Raw genomic sequence first — 27,634 nt, forward strand, 5'->3', positions numbered from 1 at the left:
AGGCGTAGGTGTGAACACCATGACCACAGAACAGCTCTGTCAGTGATCTTCAGACCTCAACCAGGTCAGCAGTGGTAGGCACCTTTGAGCTGGGCTTTCCAGACTTACCAAATACCTTCCTTACTTCTCCCTGACAGGTAAGTAAATTCTTTGTTGGCCTAAATAAATTTTAAAAACCCTCCTACACCTCCCCCACTGAACTAAACCCACAGAAAAAGTGTTCCAGAAATGGCAAAACTTGATGCACTGGCCTGCTCTGCAATCTAGTTACTACCATCATTTTATCTGAAATATTACTTGATTTTTTGAAAGTACCTTACAATTCAGATTCACAATTTTTATAGTGTTAGTGTAGATTTGTAGTCTTAACTATAATTTTAGGAAAGGGTGGATTCACTGGTTCCACACTTAGTGCAATCACTGAAACCTTTGTTTGTCCTGCTGTACAGCTGGAGTTCTCTAGGGAGTCTTTCAGCCACAGGTTTATGAACTGATGTTTGGCTCTGCCTGAGCCCACGTGCACAATGCAGTGACTATTGACGGGCAGCCACTGTGTAATCTAAATTCATGTAGAAATGAAATATCAATCACACTAAGTTTCTAAGATCTTTCAGAAGGGACTCCAAGTGTTTGATACACAGTTCAGAGGGGATTCAATACCATGACTAAACTGTAATCATAATTCATTGTTTATAAATGCACATAGCATTCTACAGACATTCAGCTCTCTGAGAGCTGCTTGCATTTGTTATTCCATCAGATAATATTACACTTATAAAGTTCAGTGCCATTCATGAATGAACTTTGGTTCCAAATTTCATTTCTAAAACTGTATTTACACTTTTCTGGTGGAGTAAACAAATGTCCATGGGGTCTAATGAATCCTACTTTCCATGTCATTGAAGTCTGTCTTGTAGGTACAAGATGCCCTGAAACTTACTGACATGAAGGTCCTGCCTATTGACATATTTCGCTTAGAATTAATTTTTCTCGTGTTTCTTAAGAGTGCCTATTCAAGCTGAAATGCACTGGCCTGATTAATGGAGAAATGACAGAATCCCTTTCTTGGCATATTTTTTTGTGTATAAACTCAAGTTCATTATTTCAATCCCCAAACCAGTACACTCTTGTCCTGGGTGTTGTTCATGGCATGAACCATGTTACAGGATTAGATTGCTTTGAGAACATGCCCTGAAGGTATTTTGTCTAAATGATTTAAGTGAAGCTGATTTTGTCTAAATGATTTAAGTGAAGCTGATTTTTGAAATGGTGTTAACATACACCTTCATAAACAAACATACACAGATGGTATTTGAAATCAAGGCTGCTTGGGTTTAAATGGCTACACAGCAGCTGCAGTGTTCTCACGGAGGTTCTTGACCATTTAGTACAATTTGTAAGTAGTGGTATTTTAATGTGATTGAAATGTGAGGATAAACTGCCCAACATTGTCAGGTTGTGCTCAGAGCTGTGTCCTCTGAACATTACATGGAGGAAGACTTGCAGAAGTGAGTGTACATTCATGTGACTGAAATAACTGTTCATAGCTACTTTTTTTTTCTTTTTTTTTTTTCTTTTTCTTTTTTTTTTTTTTTTTTTTTTAATACGGAAAGTAACATGATGGCTGCAAGAATTTATCTCAAGACCAAATATCCAGTGATGGTGAGAAGTAGATGCTTAGAGAAGAGTCCAAAACAGAAATAGCTGGTCATGGTGTTTCCCAAAATATTGCCCCAAGTGTCAAGAAGTTGTGGCTGAGAATGTTTCTTAGGAGCAGCATCTTGTGACAGATACTTGCACTGTGTATAATATAAAGTTGTATACAATATGAAGAATTAGCTCCTTTTTCTTTGCTCTGAATCTGCCACCATCTGATTTAATCTGATGCACCATTTTTTCCCTGTAGCTGAACACAGTGAAAAATAATTCCATATTTGCCTCCTCTGTCAATTGTGGTTTGTAGGTCTTTATCACATCTGCTCTAATCTCTCTCATTTCTGTATGTCCTATCTGCTTAACCCTTATCTGCATGAAAGCTGTTCTGTGCCTCTTGTCAGCACTTTCACTTTCAGTTAACCTTGTCTTGCCCTACTGTGATGCAGATGAGGAGGCACAGAACATCCAAATGTTCCAATGTCACATTTTATTTTAGAATCATTGCACATCTAGAAGTACTGATAACTGTTCTAGTGATTTTGCAGGAATCTCAGGGTTGGGAAGCTAGTGGGGTTTTTGTTTTAAGGACAAACTACCATAAAGTAGAGATGTGTGTGACAGGCACAGGAGAGCATCTCTGATTGTACTGCAGCCGCTCCTCAAAAGGCCTAGGAGGGGGTAAGTGTGAGAGAGTGTAAGTTTGGGATATTGGTGAAGTCAAAGCAAAGTGTCCAAATGAGGACTAGATTTGCCATTTGACTAATCTTATTCTAAAGTTATCATTATCTGATTTACAGCCTTTAGAAAAATAGAGGCTTGTAAAGCCACATCCGTTACATGTTCTCCCTTTAAGATCAGTTATTTTCAAGGTCTGTGAAGTTATTCTTGTTTGGGCTGCTTCCATGTGGCTGAAAATATTCGTCCCTCCTCCCCCATGCAACTTCCTACCTAATTTCCTTTTCCTTGTCTCCCGTATTATAGTCTCTGTGTTGCAAACAGGGTTCCTAATGCTTCCTCTGTCTTTTCAGGAAATTTTCACTATCTTCATTTTAAGGTAGCCCTCAAACAGAATTTGCCTGGCTGCACAGACACTGAAATGCCCGGTGAGATACCTTAGGCAGAAATGTTTTTCCGCTTTGTCAGCTCGGTACAATGAGAGATGCAGGCAGGGGAGCAATTTGGCTACACAATAGCAACAAAAGTGGAACTTCAAAAACACAAGAAACAAACTCCAGCTTGCCAGACAGGAAAAAAGCAGCAATATGGGTAGGAGGAAGAAAAAAGAAAAAAAGAAAAGGGTGCTGAGGAGGGAGTAAAAGCAATGCCCTGTGTTGTGGCACGGTGACATCCTCAGTGACACGATGCAGACTGCGCTCAGATCAGCGGGAGCACGGCGCGCTGAGTGTGGGTGCCAGGGCCGTGTGCCGGGCTGGGTTTGGGTCTGTGCCATCGGGGAGCGCTGCCGGTCCTGCCCTCCTGCGGGACACTGGGCTGCCAGGGCAGCTCTCGCAGCTGTGCCGAGGGCAGCGCACGGTCAGTGTGTCCCTGCACCCGTGCGCTCTTAGTGCTGCGGGAGCGGAAGACTCGGCGAGGCCCGAGGCGCTCGTTCCGCCCGCAGCGACACCGGGCGGGCCCCGAGGGTGCGTGGGCTCGGAGCCCGCCCCTCGGGCCCGGCCCGCCCCGGCGCTGGCGCTGCCGCAGTCGGCAGTTCGCGGCGGGCCGGCCGCGGGGGACGCGCTCCGAGCCGCGGGCCGGGGCGCAGCTCAGCCACAGCGCTGCCGGGGGCCGGGCACGGCCGGCGCCTCCCGCCCGCCGCTCGCACCGAGCCAGCGCCGAGCCCCGGGAGCGCCGCTCCGGCAGCCACCATGGTGGCCAAGGATTATCCCTTCTACCTGTCCGCCAAGAGGGCAAATTTCGCCTTGGAAGCGCAGACGGTGACCAGCCCAGCTAAAGAGACCGAGGTACTGCTGACACGGATGCATCTTCATTGTTCTTTATTGTGTGACCTGTATTGCGTTGGGGGAAAGTAACGTGGTTCGAGAACGCGCTGCAGTGTATGGATACCCGTTTTGTTTAGGCATCCTTTGCTGCCTTCTCTAGGTATTCACCTTTCTTTTGGAATAAAGCCAGAAACAGAACCTAGATTTTTTTTTTGTCATCTGTCACTTTAGGAAAATTAATCTTTAAAATAGCTGATTGAGACGTACGTGTTTTACATAAGTAGCTTAAAGAGATTTAGCTGTATTTTATTCCAGGACTAAGCATTACTTACAAATTGTTAAATTTATGTAGAACCTGGAAGGGAATCAGTAAAACGGTGTCTTAAAGTAGACACCATTTACATTAACTGTCTTTTCCTCATCACAATAAACAAAAAATTAATCTGATGTGCAGTTAACTGAAAATCTTGTCCTATCAGCAGATTGACTGCTCTGTTTCTTAAAAAGCATGGAAGCCTTTCAAGTGGCATTAAAAATCTAATTCACTAACTCAAATTCAGCAATGTTCGTGAAAAAGTTAAATATTTGATACTTTAGGTTAATGTTGGTTTGTGTTTAGGAAAAAAACAGTGACATTAAGGATTGTGACTGCTCTGGAGGAAGGCAGAACATTTATCTAAAAGTTTTTATTACTTAAATATATAGTTTCTTTATTAGTCTTGTTTGCTGAGTAATTTGAAGACAGCTTATTAAGTTAGGTTCATTTAATACATCTCCATCAAAGATTAATTACCTCCCCAGTTGATTAGGTCTAAAGTAAAAGTAACATAAGCCCAGTGACCTTATTTAATCATGGTGTTAAACCAAGAACTGAGATGATGCTGCACTGTTGCTTTCCAGTGTACTTTTACATAGAGAGACGTAATTATTGAGGTTAAGAGAAGTGGAATTCTTTTCAGCTATGTGTTTTTGAAAAATTAACACCCTAAGTGTGTGCATATGTGTATGTGTATACATCTGTGGAAAACACAAGCTGTTAGGTACTAAGTGTTCTTCTCAAGGGTACTGATTATATTAATGATAATATTAAAGAAACATGATTTTAGCCTTTACTGCATGAAGGGATTTTTGTGAATTAATAGAACTGTCAGATCTGAAGAGCTGCAGTGTTGCTCTGTTACAGTTAGGAAGCTTGATTATAATCAAATTCCAAAGAAAAAGACTCAGTGAAAGCTGAGAGCATGAGGAAGTATTGAGTAACAGATGTGATCAATCAAAATTACAACGTGAAAACAGCTTGTGTTTTATACGAACAAGAAAACGCACCCTTCTGCTTTTGAGTTGTTTTCTTAGAGTAGGATGGGATTCCAGCGTTCTGGAAAAGAAACTTTTAAATATCCTGTAAGACCACCCACCACTCCAAAAAATTGATTAAGAAAGCAGAAATAAAAGCTACTCTTTGGGAAAAGGCATCATAAGGACTGGTGTATGCAGCCTGTTTCTTTGAAATCTGTACGGGGGAAAAATCCTTAAGCTCTAACATGAAGCTGTTCTTTCAGCTTTTGGTTTTTACAAGGGAATTGAAGGGGAATTGAAGCTGTTGGGCGCCTTCTACCACAGCTGGCTGTTACTGCAGCTCCCGAGTCCGGGCTGGGCGTTTCTGCCTTTGCAAACGCGAGTTTCGTTCTAGTTATTAACATGTGAACTTGGTTGGTTTTTTTAATACCTCAAATTGTGCATAAATGTTGGTATGTTTGGATTAGAATAGATTTTTCTGCTATATAGATGTTTTGAGGAACAAGTCAGTGGCAGAAAAGAGAAGTGAGGACTTCTGCTTCCGGCTCTTTCTTTCAGCTATGCCGGCTCCCTTGGCATAAACTCTGTGGAAAGTTGCACAGTCACAAAACAATGAAAAATGACATTTCCGAAATATATGTAAACACTAAAATCTGGATTCTGATAAAAACCTGTTGTTCTAGTCCAAGTCATTTTAGTTCTTTTTAAGTGCAGTTTAAGGGCAGCAAAGCACTGCAGTACCTAGTACCTGAGTCAATATGGCAAAGACTATAAGGTCTTTACTTGAACCATTACATGCCCCACATAAAATCCTGTAGTACAATTCTAGGGATGAACGGTACAGAGGTGTTGGGTTCTTCCCAACTTTTTTATAATTCAAAAATAGAAACAATTAGTAACATTTGAAACTTGCTTACTCTAGTTATAAAAAGCCGCACACTGTTTCTGGTGTTTATTTGGGATGGGGAATGTGAAGGGGAACCCACCGGCCTCTAGGCTATGGCACATCATTAACAGGGAACCAGGGAACCAGGCGTGGAGCCAGAGGGAGAGGGGCCAAAAGATTATGAGATAAACTCCAAGTCATGAATTTTCTTTGATCTTCCTAAATGTATGTATTTCGTGTTAATGAAATACTAGTAAGTTGCAGTTTTGACATATTTCAGGTAGGTTCATGTGCAGTGTAGCTGGAAACATGTCAAACCCCTGCACTTGGAATTGCTGATTTGTTCTGCTTAATGGCAGTGTGAAACAAGCAGCTTGTCTTTATTTTTCCATTCAGTAAATCACTGTATGATATCTGCTGGTTAATTGGCAGTCCAGGTTAATATCCCGTCAGTTCCAGAATGGAAAAGGTCTTTCTTAGATTGCCTGTACAAGCAGCTTGTAATGAGAGGAAATGCAGAATTTAATCAACTCTACATTAGTTGTCTGGGTTTTTCAGGGTTTCTGTTGCTTGTGTTAATTCACCTCAGTGTGAGGTTTTTCTGTTAATTTGCCTTCATTTCCTAACTCCTGATAGAGGTATTGATTTCTGGATATTGCAGACAAATGATCAGTCAGGATTGCTGGATGCAGTTTGTGTTTATGCTGCTGACACTTGAGTGGTTCTGCCCTGCCTATGGCAAATGAAATCTGCCCTAAGGGTGGTGACCAGCGAGGGCAGCCTGTGTGCAGCCAGGAGCCAATCTTTGATTAACACATGGTGGGATAACATCATGCAAACTTCACTGTTGTCTGACCAGGAATATTTCACCACTTCCCTAAATGGCTGTTCATTGTACCCCAGCTATCATTTCTTGTAATGCTGTGATTAAAACAAAATGTCTCTGGATTTTCCTTTGTTTCCTTGCTGGTTTTGAGGAGACTGACAGAGGAGGAACAACAAACCTCTTCCTGATACCATCAGGGAGCGCAGGTGGTGCATGGGACCTTGTGGATTTCAAAGAAAATTGTATCACCAATGCACACGCTTAATTGTATGATCAAATTGCCTTTGTGTCAGTTCACTAAAACTGCTTATTAAATTCTCCTTGAGATGCTGGCAGTTTTAGTAGAGGGATGCCCCCAGGTGTTAGTATGGACTCATGTGGATGATTTAGTTACCTTTGTACAACACTGAACTATACTTAGAACTGCTTTAGAGTCACCTACTTTGTTTTCTTTACCATACACCTCAGTTCTAGAAGAAGCACTGTTCTATAATTTTCCAATCAGAATCTTTTGAAGATACTATGAAGCAAAGGGAAATTCTCTGCTGTTTCAGTATAAAAACCCAGTCTTTTTAGTGCCAAAATAAATTGAGAATATTGTTCTGGTTTTAGATTTGCTTTGCTCTGAAGGTACATAAAGCTTGAGATGCTTGGTTTAATTTATTTTTAGATTTAAGTGTTTGCTGTGTTAAGGATTGTTGTAACATAGGTTGTTTTTTCTATTTTAACCATTTTTGTTTTGTTTTGTTTTTTATCCTGCTGAAGGTTAAATACTGATAACATCCTGTGGAACAGAGCTTGAATGTGGGGGTCTTTTTATTAAACTCCAAGTTTTGGGGGCATTTATTAGAGCTGTTTAATCTGAGGCCAATTTAACTAGTAGCAGACTAACAAAAATAATATTGTTGGGCTTCCTGCCATGACAAATGTTGACTTACCCTTATAAAGTTGACTGAAAACTAATAACCTTTAAAGTATGGAAACCTTTAAGGCGTATGGAAATATAGTCAGTTGCTTGAAATCTGAAACAGAGTGGTTCTGTTTGAGTTTACTGGCACTGCTTGTGAATTAGGTATGAAACAAAGGTTACTGTACTGTTTCAATTTATAGTGTCTTCTACTTATTACACTCTTAACACTCTTGAGACTAAGTTAAAATATTTTTCCCTAATGAATGCTCCCATAGCACAGAATGAATGCTTTGGATGTCTGTTTGTCCTGATTCACATCAAAAATGGAAAAAAGCTAACCAGCATGATTTTTGTAAAATGTTAAGCAAGGTAGGTACCTTAAATCCAGAATTACTGCCGTAAATGTCTCAGAACTTGCTGAACTCCAGTAAGCTGAGAATCTAACAGGCATTGGCAATTTCAGCCACTCTGTGTGTGGGTTCAGTTGGCCTCTGAAGGTTAAAGGTAAACAGGATAAATTCTACTATTCTGAAATGCTACGTTTCTGTACCAGTTTTCACATAGAACTTATTTTCTGTGCTGGGTAAAAACCTCTGTAAGTTCTTCTTGTTGAGTTTGGTCTTAAATACAATCAGAAAAATCAACACAATCCCCTGGTCACAGTGGTGCAGCAGACACAAGAATAATGGCCCCTCAGGGAAACATTTTCCCTTGTTTGTCGGATTCAGCAGCAGTCCTCCGACATGGAGACCGCTGTTGAAGCTGCTGATAAGAGATGGGAGTCAGGTGGAAAAACAATCATAGCAGCAGTGAACATAATTGGCTCTTCACTGGCAGGAAATCAGTGGCTAAGCCCTGGAGGGGCACAGAGTGGAAGAATTTTGAAGTGAGGTACTGGAGCAAGTGAAGACCTTTTATATGGCGCCTAGACTACTATTCAGCATGTGTTATCCAGGTCATTGGTTCTGATGTTCTTAGGGCAATATGGAGGGAAGCTGGCCTCATTCTTTTTCTTTCCTTTCTTTCTGTTTGTTAGGAAATGAAAAGCAGTCTTTTGTTAGAGTAATTTATCCACCAAAGAGTGATAATTAGGCTGTGTGTGGTCTTGAGTGATAATGTATCGAAAACTGACACAGTTAAATGGGTTTAACTCACTCTGCTTTGAACTTTGGGAATATTCCATTCTTTACATATACTAGTGAAAGAGGTTTTTTTCATTTTTCTGATGAAGAGCATCAAAGTATTACCTTCTTCCCCTAAACAGCCTTCTAGAAGATTTCATATCTGTGTAGGGTGTTCTTGGATACAATATAACCAATTATTAGGTGCCAGTTTCACAAATGAAGAAGCAGAAACAGCATGAACTTAGCTGTCAGTGCATTGCAGCTAATGTAAGTGCCTAGTTCTTCACAGGATCTTCTGCTTTTACACACTTCCATGGCTGTTTGAATGCTCAGCTTGCCCCTGGAGCAGGTGCTGTGAGCTAAGATCCAGGCTTTTAAATAGTAATCTCTTTGGGTCTGTGCATCAGACCCAAAATAATTATACAAAAGTTACCTTTTTGTAAGGATATCATAATTTTGAAACTACCATATCACAGTTTAGAAAGCAAGACATTACTCGGTTCTGCAAGGCAAAAAGACTTAAATTTTACTGAAAAGGGAGCTGGGAGCTGTTAGTCTTCTCACTGTGGCTTCCCAGTAATGCTCTGGTTGGAGCTGAATGCTTCATTTCCCTGCTGTCCCACAGCAGAAGGGTCTTTTTTGAGAGTTAGACATCAAAAAATAGAGCTTTCCTTGCTTACTCAGTAGTCTAAACCATTGGGCTAGAGTTTAATATGTAGAAGATACTGAAGATATAATTGTACCTATAAATAAAAAGTAAATTAGAATGAAGAAGCAATTAGAAGCACTGTGTCCTTCATGCCCAATTAGAGGCTTGGCACCTTTGAAACTTCTTGTTTGATAGCTTCCCCTCTTAAATTGGTGATAATCACTGATTATGCTATGGTGATTAGTCTTTCTTCCTACTAATTCTTCAGAAAAGTATATTAGAAAAATGTACAAAGAAGGACATAGTAGGTGTTTGAAATGTCCATCGTCTGGTTTTCAGAGCTGTCTGTATTTTGAACACAGATTTGCTCCTTTTATCAGTTTGTTCACAGTTTGAAGTTCTTTCTGAGGCTGCATGTATTCACGGTATTTGCAGCTTAAATTTTTTTGTCTCTGAATTCAAATGTTCCCAAAGTCATCTTGAGTTCAAATATACAGCTCCCTCCAAAAGCCGTCTGCTCATTGTTCTAGCCTAGTCAGGTATTAATTTGACTTCACTTGACTGTTCAGCCTTTGAAGTTCCTGCACTCATGTTTCCCTCAGCTTTACTTAGCCTTATATCAAATTTAAAGCCCTGTCAGATTAATGTTACTTATTCACATATACGAGCTCCACATTTTGGAAACTCTGCCAAACTGTAGTCTGGGTCTTTTTTTTAAGTTACTTCCCGTATTGCTTTGGCAAGCCTTCATAACTCTGAAAATACAGTGTAACATGCAATAATTTCAAAACTCTGAAATAAGGGTTGTTTTTTTTTGGTGTATTTTTTTTTTTTTTTTAATACCAGTCATAATGGCTTTAAAAGGTCAGGCAGCACATTGTAACTCCTGAATTTTTTTGTCATCACTTGGCCCGCTTCCCAGTCTGGACAGGTGATGGTTGTTGCAATGGATCCAGCCCCTAAATCCGCTCTCTTGATCCCCTCGAAGTTCCCAGAGCTGTGAGGGGGGAGGCAGGAGGAGAGGAGCAGTGATGCCTTTGGCATCTCTGGGTACAGCCTGGGGTCTGGTGCTCGTTCCACTGAGTCCTCACGGAGCCTCCTCGTGCTGGGCAGACACTGGTCAAGATTCATACCCCAAAGGGTTTTATGGATGTGGGACTTCTGGTTAACTGGAAAATTGGAGAGTCTTCAGAGACAAATTAGTGAAATAATGAACGTATTGGACTAATGTGCAAGTGCAGATTCTGGCCAGTATCTCTGGGTAAAGCAGAATAGTTCATGCAGTCCCCTCTTCCCATTTGTGTTGTTGGCTGTGATGAGCAGAGTCCTTGGTGAGAAAAACACCCACCTGTTCAGAACTTGCCTTTGACTGTGGAATTTTTCCCTCTCCAGATTGTTGGTCTCAGTAGTTTGTTCAGCTTCTCTGCAGGGCTGGTTTGGAGAGGTGACACGGCTTGAGAATGAAGGTGCTGATGAGAGGGGAGGCAGAATGGATGTAGACAGCACAGCAGAAATCCTGTGATCAGATGTGCAGCATTTTCAGCATTACTGTCTGACAGTTTCAGAATTGCTCTGGTAGTGCTATACTTTCATCGCACAGTCAAAGCCTTATTTGTACAAACTTCATTTTACTACAGTGAAAAGGGGGACTCAGTGCTGATGGCTTTTGTAGTGAGACTTCTCTGAATAAAATGACACTTGGAACACTAAGATTTGATGAGTTTTCACTTCCAGCTCAGTACCTTAACCTACCACACAATTTCTAGTGAAGGGGAAAATAATGTTGTAAGTATTCAGAAAAGCTTTCCTCATACCTAAGAATTAAGGGTTAACAAGATTTTCTTTCAGAACTCATGGGTCAAGGTGTAAAGTCTCAGGCTTCTGAAGTTACCTGCAGTAATGTTATTTGAAAGAATCCTGTAATAATGCTGATTTTTTTCCATAAAATTAAATTAGAAGTTTGGACTGCATATTTAACTGCTCTGGATTCTGGTCAGAATTTTCCATGTGAAATCAGAACATCATAGATTGCATGAGGAATTCAAGGTGGGGTTGGCAGGACTGGGTAGCTGACCTGGCTTTGCCTGCTGGGGGAACGGCTGGCCTCTAGTGGCTCACAGCAAGAGTTTCCACAAGATCTTAATGGTTTTTGATGGTGGCTGAAACTCTGCTTGGAGTTCATCTTTAAAATCAGTTTCTGTTTTCAGTGAGGTTTTGCAACATGAACACTAGTGAATATTATACTGCCTTAGTTAGCACTTTTCTCCTTGAAATGGATGGGGGCAATGGATACCAGAAAGAATACAGCATAAAGAAGGAGTAATAATTTCTATTAATCCTAATCCTCCTCCCCCTATCTCCTGGGAAGCCCTGACAATGTTCCTTTCCAGGTTTTGCTGTCGGGCTGGGGTGCAGGTGCCCGAGTGCCCGTGCTGCCGAGGCAGAGCTGCTGGCACAGGCTGTGCTGCTGGCACTGCCCAGGGCTCCGTGTCCCTGTGTCCCCGCACTGCAGTGCAGCACCTTCCTGAGCAGCTGGCCCTGCCAGGGGCTCTGCTCTGGGCACCAGCACTCACAATAGTCACAAACAGCTCATGCTTGTGCCACCAGCTAGAGGAGAATTGCACTGGAATCTCAAGGATTTTCCCTCTGTTTTGGGGAGTGGGGGAGGGGGTGGGACACTGCTGCTGGAGAGGTATGTGAGTATGTAAGTGTGCCAGTGCTGCAGTGACGTAAAAAATGCTCCTTCTGAAACCTGCCTCAAAGACAGGGTTGCTGAAAAGGAGGGGTTGTGAATAACAGTGATGAAGATGAGGATTTAACTTGCTTTAGACTGCTACGGTTCTTTAATGCCAGGTGTCATGTGTGATGGAATACATTATTTTTGCTAGAGGGTTAAACACTTTGCCGCTCATCTCAGCTGGCTTTTATGGATTTCCAGGTCTGCCTGCTGAGAAGTAAATTAAATATGTAGCTGCTTCTCACCTCTCCTCTGTTGCTGCACTAATGGAAGAGAATTTTTCTTGCCAGTAATACAGATGGTGGTCATCGCTGATGAGATTTATTATTTGGTATCAAGAGGGATGACAAATCTGCATTATATCCAGAAGGATTTATATTTCTTTATATTAAGAAAAGGATAATAGGCATGCTTCATTTTCTTAAAGCTATGTCCAGACAATTGGAGGCATAGCAAACCTACACAAACTTTATAAGCATGGCTGAAAAAGAAAGATCAACTGCATTTGGATGTCCTTGAAATATGGTGTTGGATGGGGTTTTTAACTTCACTTGGAAGGTTTGGCTCTTTTTCTGTTGCCTTTTGCATGTGCTGTTCGAGATCCATTAAATGTCAGATGGAGGTTAGGAAGCCAAGGGTAACTGTTCTATTTTTATGTATTTATAATCACTTTTTTCTGTGTTATGATTTCTGGTTTGTTTGTTTGTTTTTTTAAATATATATCTGCAGGACAATTGGCATATTATTTTGGTTATACATTACTTTGGGTGCTGTTGTGCTGTTAAAAAACATATGAGAAGGACAATGTTGAATTGAGTGCTTTATGGTAGATTTTCTTAATTTTCCTTTATATTTTATGCAAAAAATAGGTGTATGTAAGCATGTTATTAATATGTTTGTCTGGATATGTGAGTATTTTCATAAGAACATGCATTCAGAGACAATAAGAGTTAAAGATTCTGTCTAAATTATATATTCTGGAAGAAAATACATTTAACTGAATAGAGTCACATGCTGACAGTGCCAGAAGCAAAGGCACACAGAGAATTGTTTATATTTGAAAGCATTCCTTTCAGTGAGAAGATTATCATAACATGCAGTAGCTGCAGAGCACTGCTGAAATTTTTTTCTGCTAAGAATGAGTAAAAATGTTCAAATTATTTTCTATTTCTTTGCCTCCCTTCCCTTGTTCCCGGCCATGCCAGCTTCTCCATCATTACATTTTTCAGCAGTTTCCAGGACCTGTATGTACCAGCCAAGAGCAATCTGTCACTGTCAGCATTTGAAACTGCTTTTGTTTATTTACTGCCCTAATGACAGACCAGGTTTGCAAACACTCTTGCTACAAATGTTTTCTTAGGAAAATCAGCAGAACTGTTAGCAATCTTTATGTGATTATGCTCACACGCTGTTGACTTTTTTTCCTTTCCCTCCTCCTCCCCCCTGTGCTGCAGGAGCCCAGTAACAAACGGGTCAAGCCTCTTTCCAGAGTCACATCCCTGGCCAGCCTCATCCCCCCCGTGCGAGCCACTCCGCTGAAGCGCTTCAGCCAGACCCTGCAGGTAAGGGCAGCACCTCCTGCTGCTCCCACTCATCCTGCTGCCCCCTCTCAGCTGCAGCTCCTGCTGCTCCCACTCATCCTGCTGCCCCCTCTCAGCTGCAGCTCCTGCTGCTCCCACTCATCCTGCTGCCCCCTCTCAGCTGCAGCTCCTGCTGCTCCCACTCATCCTGCTGCCCCCTCTCAGCTGCAGCTCCTGCTGCTCCCACTCATCCTGCTGCTCCCACTCATCCTGCTGCTCCCACTCAGCTGCAGCTCCTGCTGCTCCCACTCATCCTGCTGCTCCCACTCATCCTGCTGCTCCCACTCATCCTGCTGCTCCCACTCAGCTGCAGCTCCTGCTGCTCCCACTCATCCTGCTGCTCCCACTCAGCTGCAGCTCCTTCCTGCAGCAGGGATGCACACGGACTCTCACTACTGCAATGTGCCAAACAGGCTTAGGCACCTTGTCACCACAAGGTCACTCAGTTTAAAACTTTCAACTCTCACCTCAAAAAAAACACTTCTCTGTTTAATTTTTCACTTACCAGGAAGAAAACTATTGCACCTGTAACATATAAAAATAATTTACTAAAGGATTACAGTTGCTTTTTGAATTTGATGAAGAGAATATTCCATAATGCTTTTTATTAATGTTTGTTTGTTTCTTTGAAAATGTTATTTTTGGTATAGTTGGTCAGGTAGGACTGCTAAATTTCCTCCTGTAGAGTGAACTTTGACCTTAGCTAAACAAAAGAGTTAGTGAATAATTGGAAATTTCCAAGTCATTTTCTGAAGGTGATGATGAAAATTAATAAAGGGCTAACAAATTTAAATGCAGTTTCTGTGTTACAGATAAGGAATGTAATATTGTCCATACTTGGAGACTAATGAAACTTTACTTTATAAAGCATTTGTGCCTTCAGACCTAGAGATGGCAAAGTACTGGGGTGTTCAACTCCTAATTGCAGTGACAGCTGGGAGCTGAGCGCTGCTCTGGGTCTGGCCCAGAAGGCCACTGTTTCATCTGTAAAAGAGTTTATGTAAGAAGGCATGTCAAAGATCTAAAGAAAATTATTTAACAAGCTTTATTTCTTCGAGAGGAACTGTAAAAGGAACTTGAATGTGTTAGAAATGTTCCTTAATCAAAATTACCCAAATTAGAGCTTTACTGAAGTTACCTGTTAAGGAGGAAAGAAATAAAACTTCGGAGTCTTTTGAGAAATAAAAAGTCATGGGAAAGAACTCCATTTTTCTGTAGTTGTAATTACCTAGAAAATTGATATTACAGGGTTTTCTGACATTGGTTTTCCTGTCTTTGGTTCCCGTGATGTTGAAAGTGTAGATTTCTGCACAGGGTTGGAGGATCAGCCAAATGTCTGCCCCCCTGCCTGGCTCAGTGCAGGTGAGGTCTGCGTGACTGGAGCAGAGCTCCCTGAATCCCCTGGGCTCTGTGGATCTCCTGCAGAGTCTGCCAGTCTGCCTCCAGGGGAAACTGGCTCAGCTCTGGAAGGGCCACATCAGTTCCAGTTGTGAGGAGTGTGGAAAAGGATTTAATTTTTGGCCAAACTGCTGCTGAGCAGGGTGCTTCCCTTTTCACAGCCTTAGGCAGCTGTTGGCCTCATTTAGGTACCTGTGCTATTGCACAATGCAGCCCAGAATAATATTGTATTTAATAAAGTTGTTTCAGACTAACCAAAACAACTATCCTTTCATGTATGCAGTAGCAGCTTCCCAAAATTAAAACTATATTAATGTGTTTCAGGGTAATTTTTTTTCAAAAATTAGGAAGGAAAATAACACTTTGTTGCAAGTCTTACTGTTGCAAGCATTTCTGTTTTGCTCTGTTGATACTGCCCATAAGAATATATTTTAATTAGCAGATGAAACAGTGATGTTATTTATACCATCCCCTCTAACTATGTGCTTGAAGGAGCTGGGATGAGAAATCAGCTTCTATGTTCTCCAGATCCTGCTGGTGATGTCCCAGCTGTAAATTGATGTCTTACCTGGTTTTCTCAATAGCTATAGAGCAGGGACAAAAAAGACTGACCTTGTGCACGGGTGTCCCACTTGGAATTACTTAGAAACATTCTGGGAAGTACATATAGCTATTGCACTTCATTATGTTTTGACATAGCTGTCACTGTGTCCTGGGAACAGTGTAGGTTTCTTTTCATCATGTGATCTCCTGTAAAAAAAAAATTTGATTTTTCTTACTGAGTGAATTTTTATTTATCTTCATTGTTATTTCAGTCAAAACCCATGTTTCTTATTGCATTGCTGCTAGATGTTCTGTGTCTGTAAAATGAAGAAAACTTCTGTCATCACCACAACATGCAGCACTAACAACTTCTTCCCCTGGAACAAAACAAAACAATGTCAACAGAACATCCATCTAAAAAGACCACTCCAACAGCATCAGTAAAATGAGTTAGAAAATTATGAGATTCCTTTATAGCATTTCAAACAAACATTCTTAGATATTCTTTGAAATGGCAGATACGTACAAGAGGAAAAAAACCAAACTTATTGTGTATAATTTTCCTTACTTCTGTATATGTGACATCCACTTGACATTAATGGACCTTCAGCACAAGGAAAGAAATTTCTGTCTGGGATTTGTGTAGTTTTTTTTTAAGATATGTTCTTGGCTACTTTTTATGTTTTGCATATTTTATTGGTCATAGAAGTATTGGATTTTTTTGGTGTGTACTTCACTTTATTCCAATTTTCCACTTATTTTCAATACTTTTTTCACAAGAATTCCAAGTAAAAAATATTTGTAGTCTTTCAGGTTTTCTTTCTGGGCCTTCTTTTTGGTTTTTTGTTTGTTTGTTATTGTTATTGAGTATTTGTAGTCGTTCTGTTCCTGTCGTGTAGGGCAGCATATAGCAGCTGACTAATAAAATGCTGTTAGCTTCATCTCTGCCAGCCACACTGTGTCTGTGCAGCTGCAGGGTACCTAATGCCAAGCAGGTATTTTTGCTTGTTCATCCACCTGGGAAGCCAGTTTATTTAGCTGTATTTCCAGTCTCCATCAAGCTCCACTAATGATTGTGATGATCTGCCTGGTCTGATTCACAGCTGTGCTGTTTGGCTTAAAGCAGAAAATGGGATCAGAAAAAGAACTCCAGCTGATGCTGAAGAAAGAAATTGAAGTCTGGCTGGCTTCCTCTGCAACTTCCATTTTAATCAGTGTGTCTTGCATTTAAGTAGGGAGTCCAAATTACTTTTTTCTGTCTTAGGACACCAAAAATTTCTAAAAATCCTCAAGAAGAAAATTGTTTTAAATATGAGTTCTGAATGCCACAGCTTTGATCAGTAGTGGTCTTTGCTCAGTATATGAAGTTGTTTGCTTTACTGCAGCTGTAATTAAGGGTTCTTAATTGCATTGATTAACATTGGTAACACATAGACCCTTCAAGAAACAGTCTTATAACAGCCAGGGAAATCTGTTGCTGCAAGAGAAATACGGTAAACAAAAGGAGGGGTTGTGGATGGAATTTTCCTCTGCTCCTTTAGTTTTTGTAATTCTATGAAAATTTTTATCATCCCACAAGGCCATAATTTTTAAGCAGTGTGTGGAACATGTTTTTTAAGGAAGCCAGAAACTTCCTTATAGGAAAATATTTTTATAAGACTGGAGATGTAGAAATGCTCTTTTGACATTCCTGCAGTTCCTTCATGGGATTCTATCACATGACTGATTGGTTTGGGGTTTTTTTAATTTTTCCTTCTTGACAAGTACAAAGCAAAGATAGCATCAGAGTATCTTCAAACTTGTTTTTAGGATTTTTTGGTAGAATTTTAGTTTAGGGCTGTATTCCACTAATAAATAACCTCAGTTCTGTATCCCTTATTAAGCAAGGTACACTTTGTATGGTTCATGAAAAGGCTGATGGATGAGAAAAATCTATTAAATATACACTCATTGTGTCTAGGTAGCAAGGATGAGAAGCAAGCAAGATTTTGGGGAGTTTGGTTTCATTTTGAGTCTTTTAGCTTCTCTGTGCCCCTTCTGCCCCATGAGGACAGTTCAGGGCTGTGGAGAATTGTGTGGAGTGTTCTCCTGCAGCAGGGAGGAACATCCTGTCAGTGCATGTGAATGGTCACTTTTCCCAAAGTAATGCCTAATTTGAGTTTGCTCCATGATTCCTTGTTATAACAAGTGAAATTAAGCTTGTAATTTTGTGTGTGTTTCTGTATCTTCTTAACTCTTGAAGGAAGACTAACACCTGACTTGCAAAGTTTTGGAAGTGGGGGGGAGTGTATTTATTGTTAAGGTCTTTGTCAATTCCAAGTACAACTCAGAATGGTTTCTGTTAAAGGACAGTTTTTTATTTATATCATGTCTTCTGATATAGTAAAAACATAGTATTTATAGGCTCTGTTTGCATTTCATGGGCTCTTATCTTAAGAGAAGAATTTCAAATATTGTCCTTTGTATATGCTGCTTTCAACCTGGAAATTGAGAGAATTTATTTTGTTTTAAATATTCTTACCCAAGGCAATTGAAAGATGATTTTGTTATGTAAGGCATGTTTTAAATAACAATAAAAATGTAGAGTATTTCAATTATGTGAGATAGTTTAAGCATTTCAGAGGTATGACCTCAAAAAGAAGCCTTGCATTTTAATGAAGCAAAAAAGAAACCTTTTTCAAATAGAACAGTAAGAGCATAAAGTATCCATCCTTAGCCTGAAATGCTTCTAAGAGTTTACAGGCAATTAGAACTCTCAAGTCTCTCCTAAAATTGAAATTAGCTTTATTGAAGTTTAGGACCAGACCACTTAGTAGATACAGTGATGCTGGTACATAGTGGTAGAGTGTCTAACATTTGCATTAATTCTAAATTTTTGGTGAAGCAGAAGTGAAATGTAAGAGTAATTCCTGTCTGTTCACTGAATTGGAACTCTGTATTCGATCAGTTGTGTTAGTTTAGTGTGCTGCACATTCTGCATTATCCCTGTAGTACACTCGGGGTGGTTGTATGGGAATGCATTGCAGAAGTTTTGTACATGTAGAGGACAGGATGAGGACAGAGTTCACTGCAGGAATGGAGGCCCTGCCCTCCCATGAACATGTATTGAAATAATTTCTCTTGCATTCCTGGTACTAAGTGTTGCTATGAAGTTCAAAGTAAAAACTGATCAGAGAACATTTGTTTGTTGCACTGAACCTTAGAAATGAGCAAAGTGAGGGTGTGACATGAAGCTGGTGTAACGTAAAGCCAACTGTCTCTTCCCAGCGCTCCATCAGTTTCCGCAGCGAGAGCCGCCCCGAGCTGTTCAGCCCGCGGCCGTGGTCTCGCAATGTGCCCCCTGCTAACACCAAGAGGAGGGACAGCAAACTCTGGAGCGAGACCTTCGATGTCTGCGTCAATCACATGCTTACATCCAAGGAAATCAAGAGGCAAGAGGTACAGATATAGATATGGATATGTTTTTTTAACCATAAATTTTACGTTCAAAAGTCGCCTTTAAAGCGTAGAGTGTGAATGCTCACAGGCATTGGGGTAGCACTTGAAGATGTCCTGCAATTCAAATGTGTCACCACCTGCTCTAGAAGCAGAATTCCATCTCTAGTCTTTGAGCATCCATGATTAGATTAATGTATTCTTTGTTCAATCCAGCTCATCTTATTTCCTTAACAAACCCACTGAGATGTCTCGTGACTGGCTGCCTGAGTGTACGTGTTCTGTCTGACACTTGCTGTAGTCATGGTTGATATTTTGGTATTTCATTTTGTTGTTCTGGTAATGTGAGGTGAGCACGCTGTGCCAGGAACAGGTGTTCATCAGGTGATAACAGACACACAAACATGCACCATCATTTCCCTTTTGGAAAAGACTGTCTTTGAGGAAGGTTCCAGTGCTAGACAGATGACACAGTGATCAAAAGATATGTCTTCCAAAGCAAAACAGAAGCAAGCCAGGTGTTTTAATGTGTCAGACAAGACAAAGTCTAAATAGTACATATTATAGTCAACACACAGCTCCTTCAGAATCAAGGTGTTCTTATTTTCTAAAGAAATTTCTAGCAGTATCAACAAAGCTTGTAACAATCTCCCTGGGAATATTTCAGGGACTGAGTCATAAATCAAACAACAGTAGTGTCAAGCATTTCTTGTGCAAATTTTAACATAGTACAGGAATTCATAGAAAATAAATTTGCAATTGAGGACTTCAAAGGCAGCTTACTGAAAACTAAACTGTAGAAACTGTTTGCACAGTGTATAGCAGTCACTGCTGTGTGGGGGCAGGAGCCAGGATCCTTGGTACAACCCAAAGAAGTGAGCTGTGTCCCAGCAGGTTTAGCAGGAGGGTTCTGCTGTGTGTTTGTTCCCATCCTGTGTGCTTTGCTGGGACAGCTGACCTGCTGCCCGGGAGCTGCACTAGGGCAAACCTGGCAGGAATGGGTGTTCCTGAGCCCCAGGAATGCTCCAGCTGGGGATGGGCTTCCATGATTTATACTGGTTGAAAGCTTTGACTGTAAAGCAAGGAATTCCAGCCCAAAATGTCCTTAACTCTTCCTGTACCCCAGTTTAAGAAGGTGAAAAGTTAATAACAACGGGGGTTTGATAAACCAGTGAATTAGGGTGGTGTTATTTTTAATCTGCCAGCTTTAAAGTTTGAAATGTGCTTTAAGAGGAGTAACTAGCATCAGCCAACAGTTACCTAGAGCTCAGCCTTTGAAACAAAAAAATGAACTGGTACCAAAATAAAATTGCTCAGTACCATGAAATGCTTTAAGTAAGATCTGTCTCCTGCCTGGTAGAATCCCGTGTAACTTCTGCCACTGCATGTGCTAAAATGGAACACAACAAACTCCTATGCAAGCAATTGTATAAGTGGCTAAGTCAAAGTCAAAACACCACAAAAATGAAGGTAGTTTCCTACATCTGGGAACACATCCATTTGGGAAAAAAAAAAATCTTTGTCTATTTGAGATAAGCTTTTAATTGAACATTCTGGTATAACTGTTTTAAAAAACAATGCACTTGATTCTGTAGTTATGGAATAAAGCCTTACTTTATTTCTGTAGATTTAGCAGAGAAATGCTGTTGCATGGTGTTAAGACAGCTGTTCAAAATATAACATCAACCCAGGAAGTGGAGCATAGATTAAATAAAGATACTTTCTAATATTTGTGTCTGTTTTTACAGGCTATCTTTGAACTTTCCCAGGGAGAAGAAGACCTGATAGAAGATCTGAAGTTGGCAAAAAAGGTCTGTTTAAAAAACAAAACCAAAAACCAAACCACAATAAAGTGAACTAATTGGTTCATAACACATTTAAAACAATATTTGTTTTTTATAATTGCTAAGACAGTAAAAGAGGAAAAAATCCAAAACATATTTCCATCTTCCCAGTCTTTCTGAAACACTTAAGTGTGCTGCCTTTTTTTTTAATACGAAATTGATATTTTAATATATGGTTATGAAACTTACTAACAGAGACCACTAAATTCTATTACAAATTTTGCAACCAACAAACCACAAATGTTTGTTTTTCTTTTCAGGCTTATCATGACCCAATGCTTAAGCTTTCCATAATGACAGAGCAAGAACTGAACCAAATTTTTGGAACACTGGACTCTCTAATTCCTCTGCATGAAGGTAAAACTCTGTTAGTCTTTGGCTGCACAATTATAGCATATAGATTTAAAGTCAGGTTTATTAAAGTGAAGTTTCTCTTCTTTCTTTCTTTCTATTCACTCTCAGATCTTCTTAGGCGACTTCAAGAAGTCAGGAAACCTGATGGATCAACAGATCATGTTGGCCACATCCTTGTGGGTTGGGTAAGGCAGGGTTTATAATCAATTTTGGGACTTCAGTCTGGAGGTTTCCTTTCTATAATATTTCTATTTCCTTTCTATAATGTGTCAAAAGACATTCTCAAAATACTTTTAAAAGGTAAGGCAACTATTTAGGGATGCAATAGAATATTTTCTCTTTTCAGGGATTTTCCATGAAAAGATTTAGACTGAGATAATGGTTTTAAAGGTTTTGCTGTTCAGGAGTTGAGCACTATTTAATATACTCTAGTCTGACTCTTGATTTTTATTTAGAGTTTTTCTTATGTAGGTCCTTTGAGAATCTGCTCCTGTTTCTGTTCTGCTTTCCTTGGAAAGTCAGACAGGGATACAAGAGAGATGCTGCTGCCTCATAAAAGATAAAGTAAATAGGTTCATGGTCACTAGCATCCAGCAGCATAAATGCTGAAAATAGCTTTTGTTAGTTTTGTTGATAAAATTGTTCATTGTTATCAGAAAGAGTTATTTTTGGTTTTAGATATGTGAGAAGTATGCTTTTAAGTAAATGTAAGTAATGAAATTTAGCAGGGGAAAAAGGGCTCGAAATTATAAGGAATTAAGTAATGATATTTAGCAGCTCTGTGTGAAAGTGTGGCCTATGGGCAACAAGGGAAGCAATATATAATGTATGTAATGCAAATAGTTAATGATAAATAATTTGTAAATGTCAAAATAATCTTCTTTGCATCAAGTAGTTTAAAATATATTTTCTGATGTGTGTTGAACATCAGTTAACTTCTCTTGGTTCAAATATATTCAAGTCTAATTTCCTTTCTTAAAAGATTTTGCGGTTTTGGGTGTTAATACAGCAGATTTTGTACGTGTACATATTGCTCTAATTAACAGTGAAGGAGTTTTTTTTCAGATTTTTATATATACAGTTTTGTCATCTTAGTTTGGTCAAGGTTCCTGTGGGCAATAGAGAAGCTTGATTGTAGAAATTTGCTGATCTGAAAAAGGCCAGGTTTGGGAGTACTCATTCCTAGGCTTTTATTTCCATTCATAATTAAAGCCAGACTTCTGTGTTCTAGTTTTGTCTGCACTAAATAGTGCTCAGTCTTAAGTAATTGATATTTTTAATGCTTTGCATTAGTAACAGAGGTCTGTAGGATCTGAGTGATGAGCAAGTGCTTCTAAATTACTTAAATGATGAACAAGGTGGTCTGAGGACCCTTGTAAAGGTTATATTTGTTGGAAACATTACATCAATAAACTGTGGATAAATCTCCAGCTAAAGGAGGCTCAGCAGGAATTCTGATGTCCTGAATCACCTGAACCTTTCAGTGCAGGAAATCGTGCTTTGCTTCAGCTACAGAATAATTGATTCTTTCCTCAGCTGCCATGCCTGAACTCCTATGACAGCTACTGCAGCAATCAAGTCGCAGCCAAAGCTTTACTGGACCACAAGAAACAGGATCACAGAGTGCAGGATTTCCTGCAGCGCTGCTTGGAGTCTCCCTTCAGCCGCAAGCTGGACCTGTGGAATTTCCTTGACATCCCCAGAAGCCGTTTGGTGAAATACCCACTACTGCTCAGAGAAATTTTAAGACACACACCAAATGATCATCCAGATCAACAGCATCTGGAAGAAGCAGTGAGTTACTGTTGGGTTTGGGGTTTTTTAGGAGATTATAGTAGTTCTAGCTTATTAGTGAATTAAGGGAAACTACATAAAATATAAAAAACCAGAAATGTTTCAATGAACAGCTGAATATTGGACTGTGTAATTAAAATTCTTGTCTTTTCATTGTGTTTCTGCAGATAAATATAATTCAGGGCATTGTGGCTGAAATCAACATAAAGACTGGTGAATCTGAATGCCAGTATTACAAAGAGAGACTTATTTATCTCGAAGAAGGCCAAAGGGATTCATTGATTGACAATTCACGTGCTGTGTGTTGTCATGGGGAACTGAAGAACAACAGGGGAGTGGTAAGGAACAAATATTTTGTCATAAATAACTTTAAAAGATATCTTCATTTTGCGTAACAGCTAAATGAGCTGTGAGCGCACACAGAGAAACATAATTCTCTAATATATAGGAAGCTGATATGTATTAATTATTATATATAACACTAATCTTTTTTGTTAGTAGTTAAGTATCCGTATAGGGAGATAATAAGATTATATGTGTCTCTGTCTCTTATGGAGCCTAGCAATATCCTGGATAAATTGTAAATCTGATCAATTTCAAAACTTGCAGGGAAAACCCCTAAATTTCTGGTCTCAGAGATGTGATATTAATATCTATAAAGAACACACAGAATGTACCAACAGACTTTACATTTGTCAAAGGCTGTGGTTATTCAAAATGCTTTACTTGATTCTTTGTTGAGATCAAGTTAAATGTATTGACTAGAGAAATTTGGTACTTTGAATTCCAGTCTTTGGGACACTGCTCTACTGTTAAGTTTCACAAACTGAGCTTTCATTTAAAAAGGGAAAAAATATATTAGTAGAAGAGAACTCAGTGTTTCCTAGCTTTTTTCCCCTCAATGTTAAATAGAACTTTTGAATGGACAAAAAATGAAAAAAGATCTTTTTTCTTTACTGACACTAATGGAAGCATGACACTTATGGAAGTAGATAAAACTTTGGGAAAATTTATTTTAGAAATAATTTAATGTAGAAAATTTATTTTAGTGCATTTTTTTCAGCTCTGGATCTGCTTCCATGGAGCATGGTTATGCATACAGTTGAAGGGTCCTGTTTTCACCACACAGCTGAGAGGGAAAGGTGGAACAGGGGTGGTTTCCTGGTTTACCTGATGAAGGTCAGGCAGGCAGTTCAGTACCAAACTACCAGGAAGAAACTGGCGATTTTCATCTTTCTGGCAAACTTTATTTGTTCCACTTGGTTTAATGATGTTTCAAGAAAGGAATAATGCTGTATAATCTATGCATCTTTTAACAGAAACTGCACGTGTTCCTCTTTGAAGAGGTGCTGGTGATCACTCGGGCCGTGACCCACAACGAGCAGCTGTGCTACCAGCTGTACCGGCAGCCGATTCCCGTGCGGGAGCTGCTGCTGGAGGACCTGCAGGACGGAGAGGTGCGCCTGGGCGGCTCCCTACGCGGAGCCTTCAGCAACAACGAGAGAAGTATGGCCACAGCTTCTTCTGTTTGCTCTTGTAGGGTCCTCATAACTGTGAGATACCAGCCAATGGGACACAGGAATAGTCTCTCTAAAGTTAACGGTATCTCCATCCAACATAGTGAATTTTGTTTCAGACTGGTTTATTGCGTTCTAAGTTGTTTCTTTTCAATTCTTCCTCAAAGCTCACTATAATGATAATAGAATTTCTCCACACACCTGCTCCTGTACTGAATTGAGAAGGGGAGAACATACAGACTGTAGTGGCAAAACTGCAAAGTTTTGCAGTTTTGCAAACTTTGCAAGGCAAAGTTATAAGCAAGTGTATTTTGAAATCTTGAGTTTCAGCTGTTTTGCCTTTCCTTGTACTGGAGACACTGATTGCTATTCAATAACTCTTTAAGCTGGCAGATACTGTAGTACTCAGGGTCAAGACTGCAGCTATTCATGTTTATGTCCTTCCAGTTAAGTATATTATGAAGATGCCTCTTCTGTTACAAGGGTCCTTTAAATCTCATCTGGTCAAAACTTCAAGGGGTTTTTGTATGTATCCACTCTGTTAGTGAAGTGAAAGGAAGAGATGAGGCAGTCTTTGGCTGGCACAAGGATGCAGCATTCAATGAAGGTTCTGGAAATTCACTTTGCAGAGAAGTAAGAGGAGAGCCATTAAAGTGTGGGAGAAGCCTTAATCTTGCTGATTCACTTTAGGCTTTATGGATAGCTCATACCTGGCAGAACCAAAATTATTTAAGCCAGCAATATAAAGTTACTAGAAGTAACTAGTTGTGGTATTTATTCTGTGGTCTTCTCCCAGAAACGAGAAGATACGCAGACTCTTTTCTTTGGTCTCACATGGTCTTGTCTGACCTTAAGGCAAAGATTGTACAGATTTTGTTACCTAAATATACTCTTTGATTATAAAATCCATTCAGCCAAAGCATTCAGGGGTTTGATATATATTGTTTCTTTCAGTCAAAAACTTCTTTAGAGTCAGCTTCAAAAATGGATCCCAAAGCCAGACTCACTCTCTCCAAGCCAATGACTCCTTCAACAAGCAGCAGTGGCTGAACTGCATCCGCCAGGCCAAGGAGAAGGCGGCGTGTGCGGGCACGGCGGGCGGGCTGGAGGCGCGATGCCCCCAGGGAGAGGCCCTGGAGCAGATGGAGCAGTCGGACTGTGAGTCAGACTGCAGCATGGACACCAGCGAGCTCGGCGCCGACGGCGAGCGCATGGAGCAGACGAACTCTTGTGAGAGCCAAAAGCAAATAGAAACCAATGTTTGACAAAAACTTACAGCTCGTGGAAGAAAATCTGTCTCTTACCTGTACAGTATTTGCATTCCATACATGGAACCATTTGGAGAAGCACTTTTAGAATATTTTTTGTGACAATGTCAATGCAGTTCTTGTATTTGTACCTGTGAGTGTCGTACTGTAACTGCCCATCTGTATAAGCTGGAATCTCTTGCAACTCATGTCCTGTGATTATATTCCATAAACACCCAAGGTGGATGAAAGAGGTACTTGACCAGTTATTCTCAATGTCCTGCTGTAAACAGAATCTCCAAACTACTGTTTATATATGCATTACATAAATAACCTTTTCCTAATTTTTAAGTACTTTATTTGCCCTTTAAAGGGGCAGCTGAAGATATGGACTTAATATGGAACTTCAGGATGGGTATCAAGATAATAAGTTTTCTTAAAGGTATGGAAAGAAAAAGTAGTTTCTTGGAACAAAAAAGAAAACTATCTTACAATAAGCTATCCAAACTCCTGTGGTATTAAATTAGCAAGAACTATAAACAGCAGGCCGTGAAACCAGGGACTTTTTAGGGATTTATTGTTCAAAATGAAGCACTGTCCTAAGATCCAGCAGCCAAACTTACTAAAATCTGGACATTTCAAATAGTCAGCATAGTAAGATGGTTTATTTTTCAAAGAATGTAATGCTAAAAATAATCAACTGAAAAAACCACAACCAAACCTTTACAGCCAGCACTGAATTAAATGAAATGCTGAGAATACTGGATGTTTGTAAATAAGCTGGTAATTTGCTTTCAGTGCCATATAAATATATATATATATATCCCAAACAGTAAAAGAATGGAAAGGAGCTTTTGCTTGTGAATAGGCCCTCTTCAGCATTTTGCACTCCACTGACCTCCACTGTTGGTTTTAAGCACCACTAATGTTAAAACATTTAATTTTCTGTAAATGTCTGTTTACAATTACATGTAGTTGGTTTTTAAAACTAAGTGATGATTTTATACAAATAGTGCTCTACATATATACCCTGTGGGATTATGTAGAGAGAGTTTAAACAAAAAGGGAATTTTTTGTCCTTTAGGATGTATTACATCCTTTTTACTTTCCTCAAGTGTTGTTTTAAAAGTTTTTGTTGCATTTCATTTCATACTGTAATTGGAAATGTTACTGTGTTTTCTGGTGGCTGATTTAACCTACTCATTATGATGAGAAGCAGATGAGTCACTTAAATGCAGTCTAAAACACGTAGTGATCTTCCTGTTATTTTTTCAGGAATCCCTGGGTAGTATTTTGTTTCTTACTGTAAGAAATAATGCCAGTGCTGTATGGCAAGCTATGAAAATGATATATTACAAATTTTAAATGATTCTTGGTATTACACAAGATAACCTGTGCAAAGTACTCGTAACAGCAAAAGTAGAAAAACTGCTAAGTTATTGCCAAAAATATTTTTTCTTGTGTTCTACAAGTTTACATAAAATTTAGTAGTTATCTTACATATATATATATGCTGATGTGCATTACAGAAATCAGTGTGACAAGATGATAAACAATATAAAACAAGGTATTTTTATTTTTTAAAAAATGGCATTTTTACCCTATAGAACATATTTCTGTATTTATAGTTTTTAAAAAAAAGATCAATTTTCTTTTCTGTTTCAGGCTTTGTAATTTATTTCAACTGCTTCGTTTTTAGAGCTGAATGAGTGAAGATGAAAAGAAAAATCTGTAAAAGAAAAGGTATAGGGAAGTTGTTAAGCAAAAATGTTGAAAAAGAGCAAAAAGCATGTAAAATGTTCAGGCAGGGAAGAAAAAAACGAATGCGTGTTTTGACTTTTTTTTATTAATGGCCTTAAACTTTTCTGGAAGCATTTCAAATAAATTACATTAAACCA

At 39.5% G+C, this 27,634-nt stretch overlaps 1 protein-coding gene across 4 annotated transcripts; it reads left to right on the top strand.

Moving 5' to 3' along the window:
* The first annotated feature begins 1,943 nt into the window (after window positions 1-1,943).
* ARHGEF3 (Rho guanine nucleotide exchange factor 3) lies at window positions 1,944-27,634 on the top strand. Of its 4 annotated transcripts, none has more exons than XM_038148771.1 (11): window positions 1,944-3,617; window positions 13,479-13,586; window positions 14,907-14,966; window positions 18,813-18,983; window positions 20,729-20,791; window positions 21,085-21,181; window positions 21,287-21,363; window positions 22,715-22,972; window positions 23,140-23,310; window positions 24,292-24,478; window positions 25,444-27,634. In XM_038148771.1, exons 1-11 carry the CDS (start codon window positions 3,522-3,524, stop codon window positions 25,752-25,754), a joined length of 1,599 nt encoding a protein of 532 aa, XP_038004699.1. In that variant the 5' UTR covers window positions 1,944-3,521; the 3' UTR covers window positions 25,755-27,634. The 4 variants fall into 4 exon arrangements, with proteins under 4 accessions (XP_038004699.1, XP_038004700.1, XP_038004702.1 ...); XM_038148774.1 differs by lacking the exon at window positions 1,944-3,617 and adding an exon at window positions 11,966-12,582; XM_038148772.1 differs by lacking the exon at window positions 14,907-14,966 and having other exon boundaries at window positions 2,408-3,617.

This window comes from Motacilla alba, chromosome 12 (assembly GCF_015832195.1).
Source record: "Motacilla alba alba isolate MOTALB_02 chromosome 12, Motacilla_alba_V1.0_pri, whole genome shotgun sequence".
NCBI classification, from domain to species: domain Eukaryota; kingdom Metazoa; phylum Chordata; class Aves; order Passeriformes; family Motacillidae; genus Motacilla; species Motacilla alba.

Excerpts from the sequence above, each read along its gene's own strand:
- ARHGEF3 (XM_038148771.1), top strand. The coding sequence starts at position 3,522 with ATGGTGGCCAAGGATTATCCCTTCTACCTGTCCGCCAAGAGGGCAAAT. Across the intron at positions 18,984-20,728 it reads AGGAAATCAAGAGGCAAGAG|GCTATCTTTGAACTTTCCCA; the intron begins GTACAGATATAG and ends CTGTTTTTACAG. Across the intron at positions 23,311-24,291 it reads TGAAGAACAACAGGGGAGTG|AAACTGCACGTGTTCCTCTT; the intron begins GTAAGGAACAAA and ends ATCTTTTAACAG.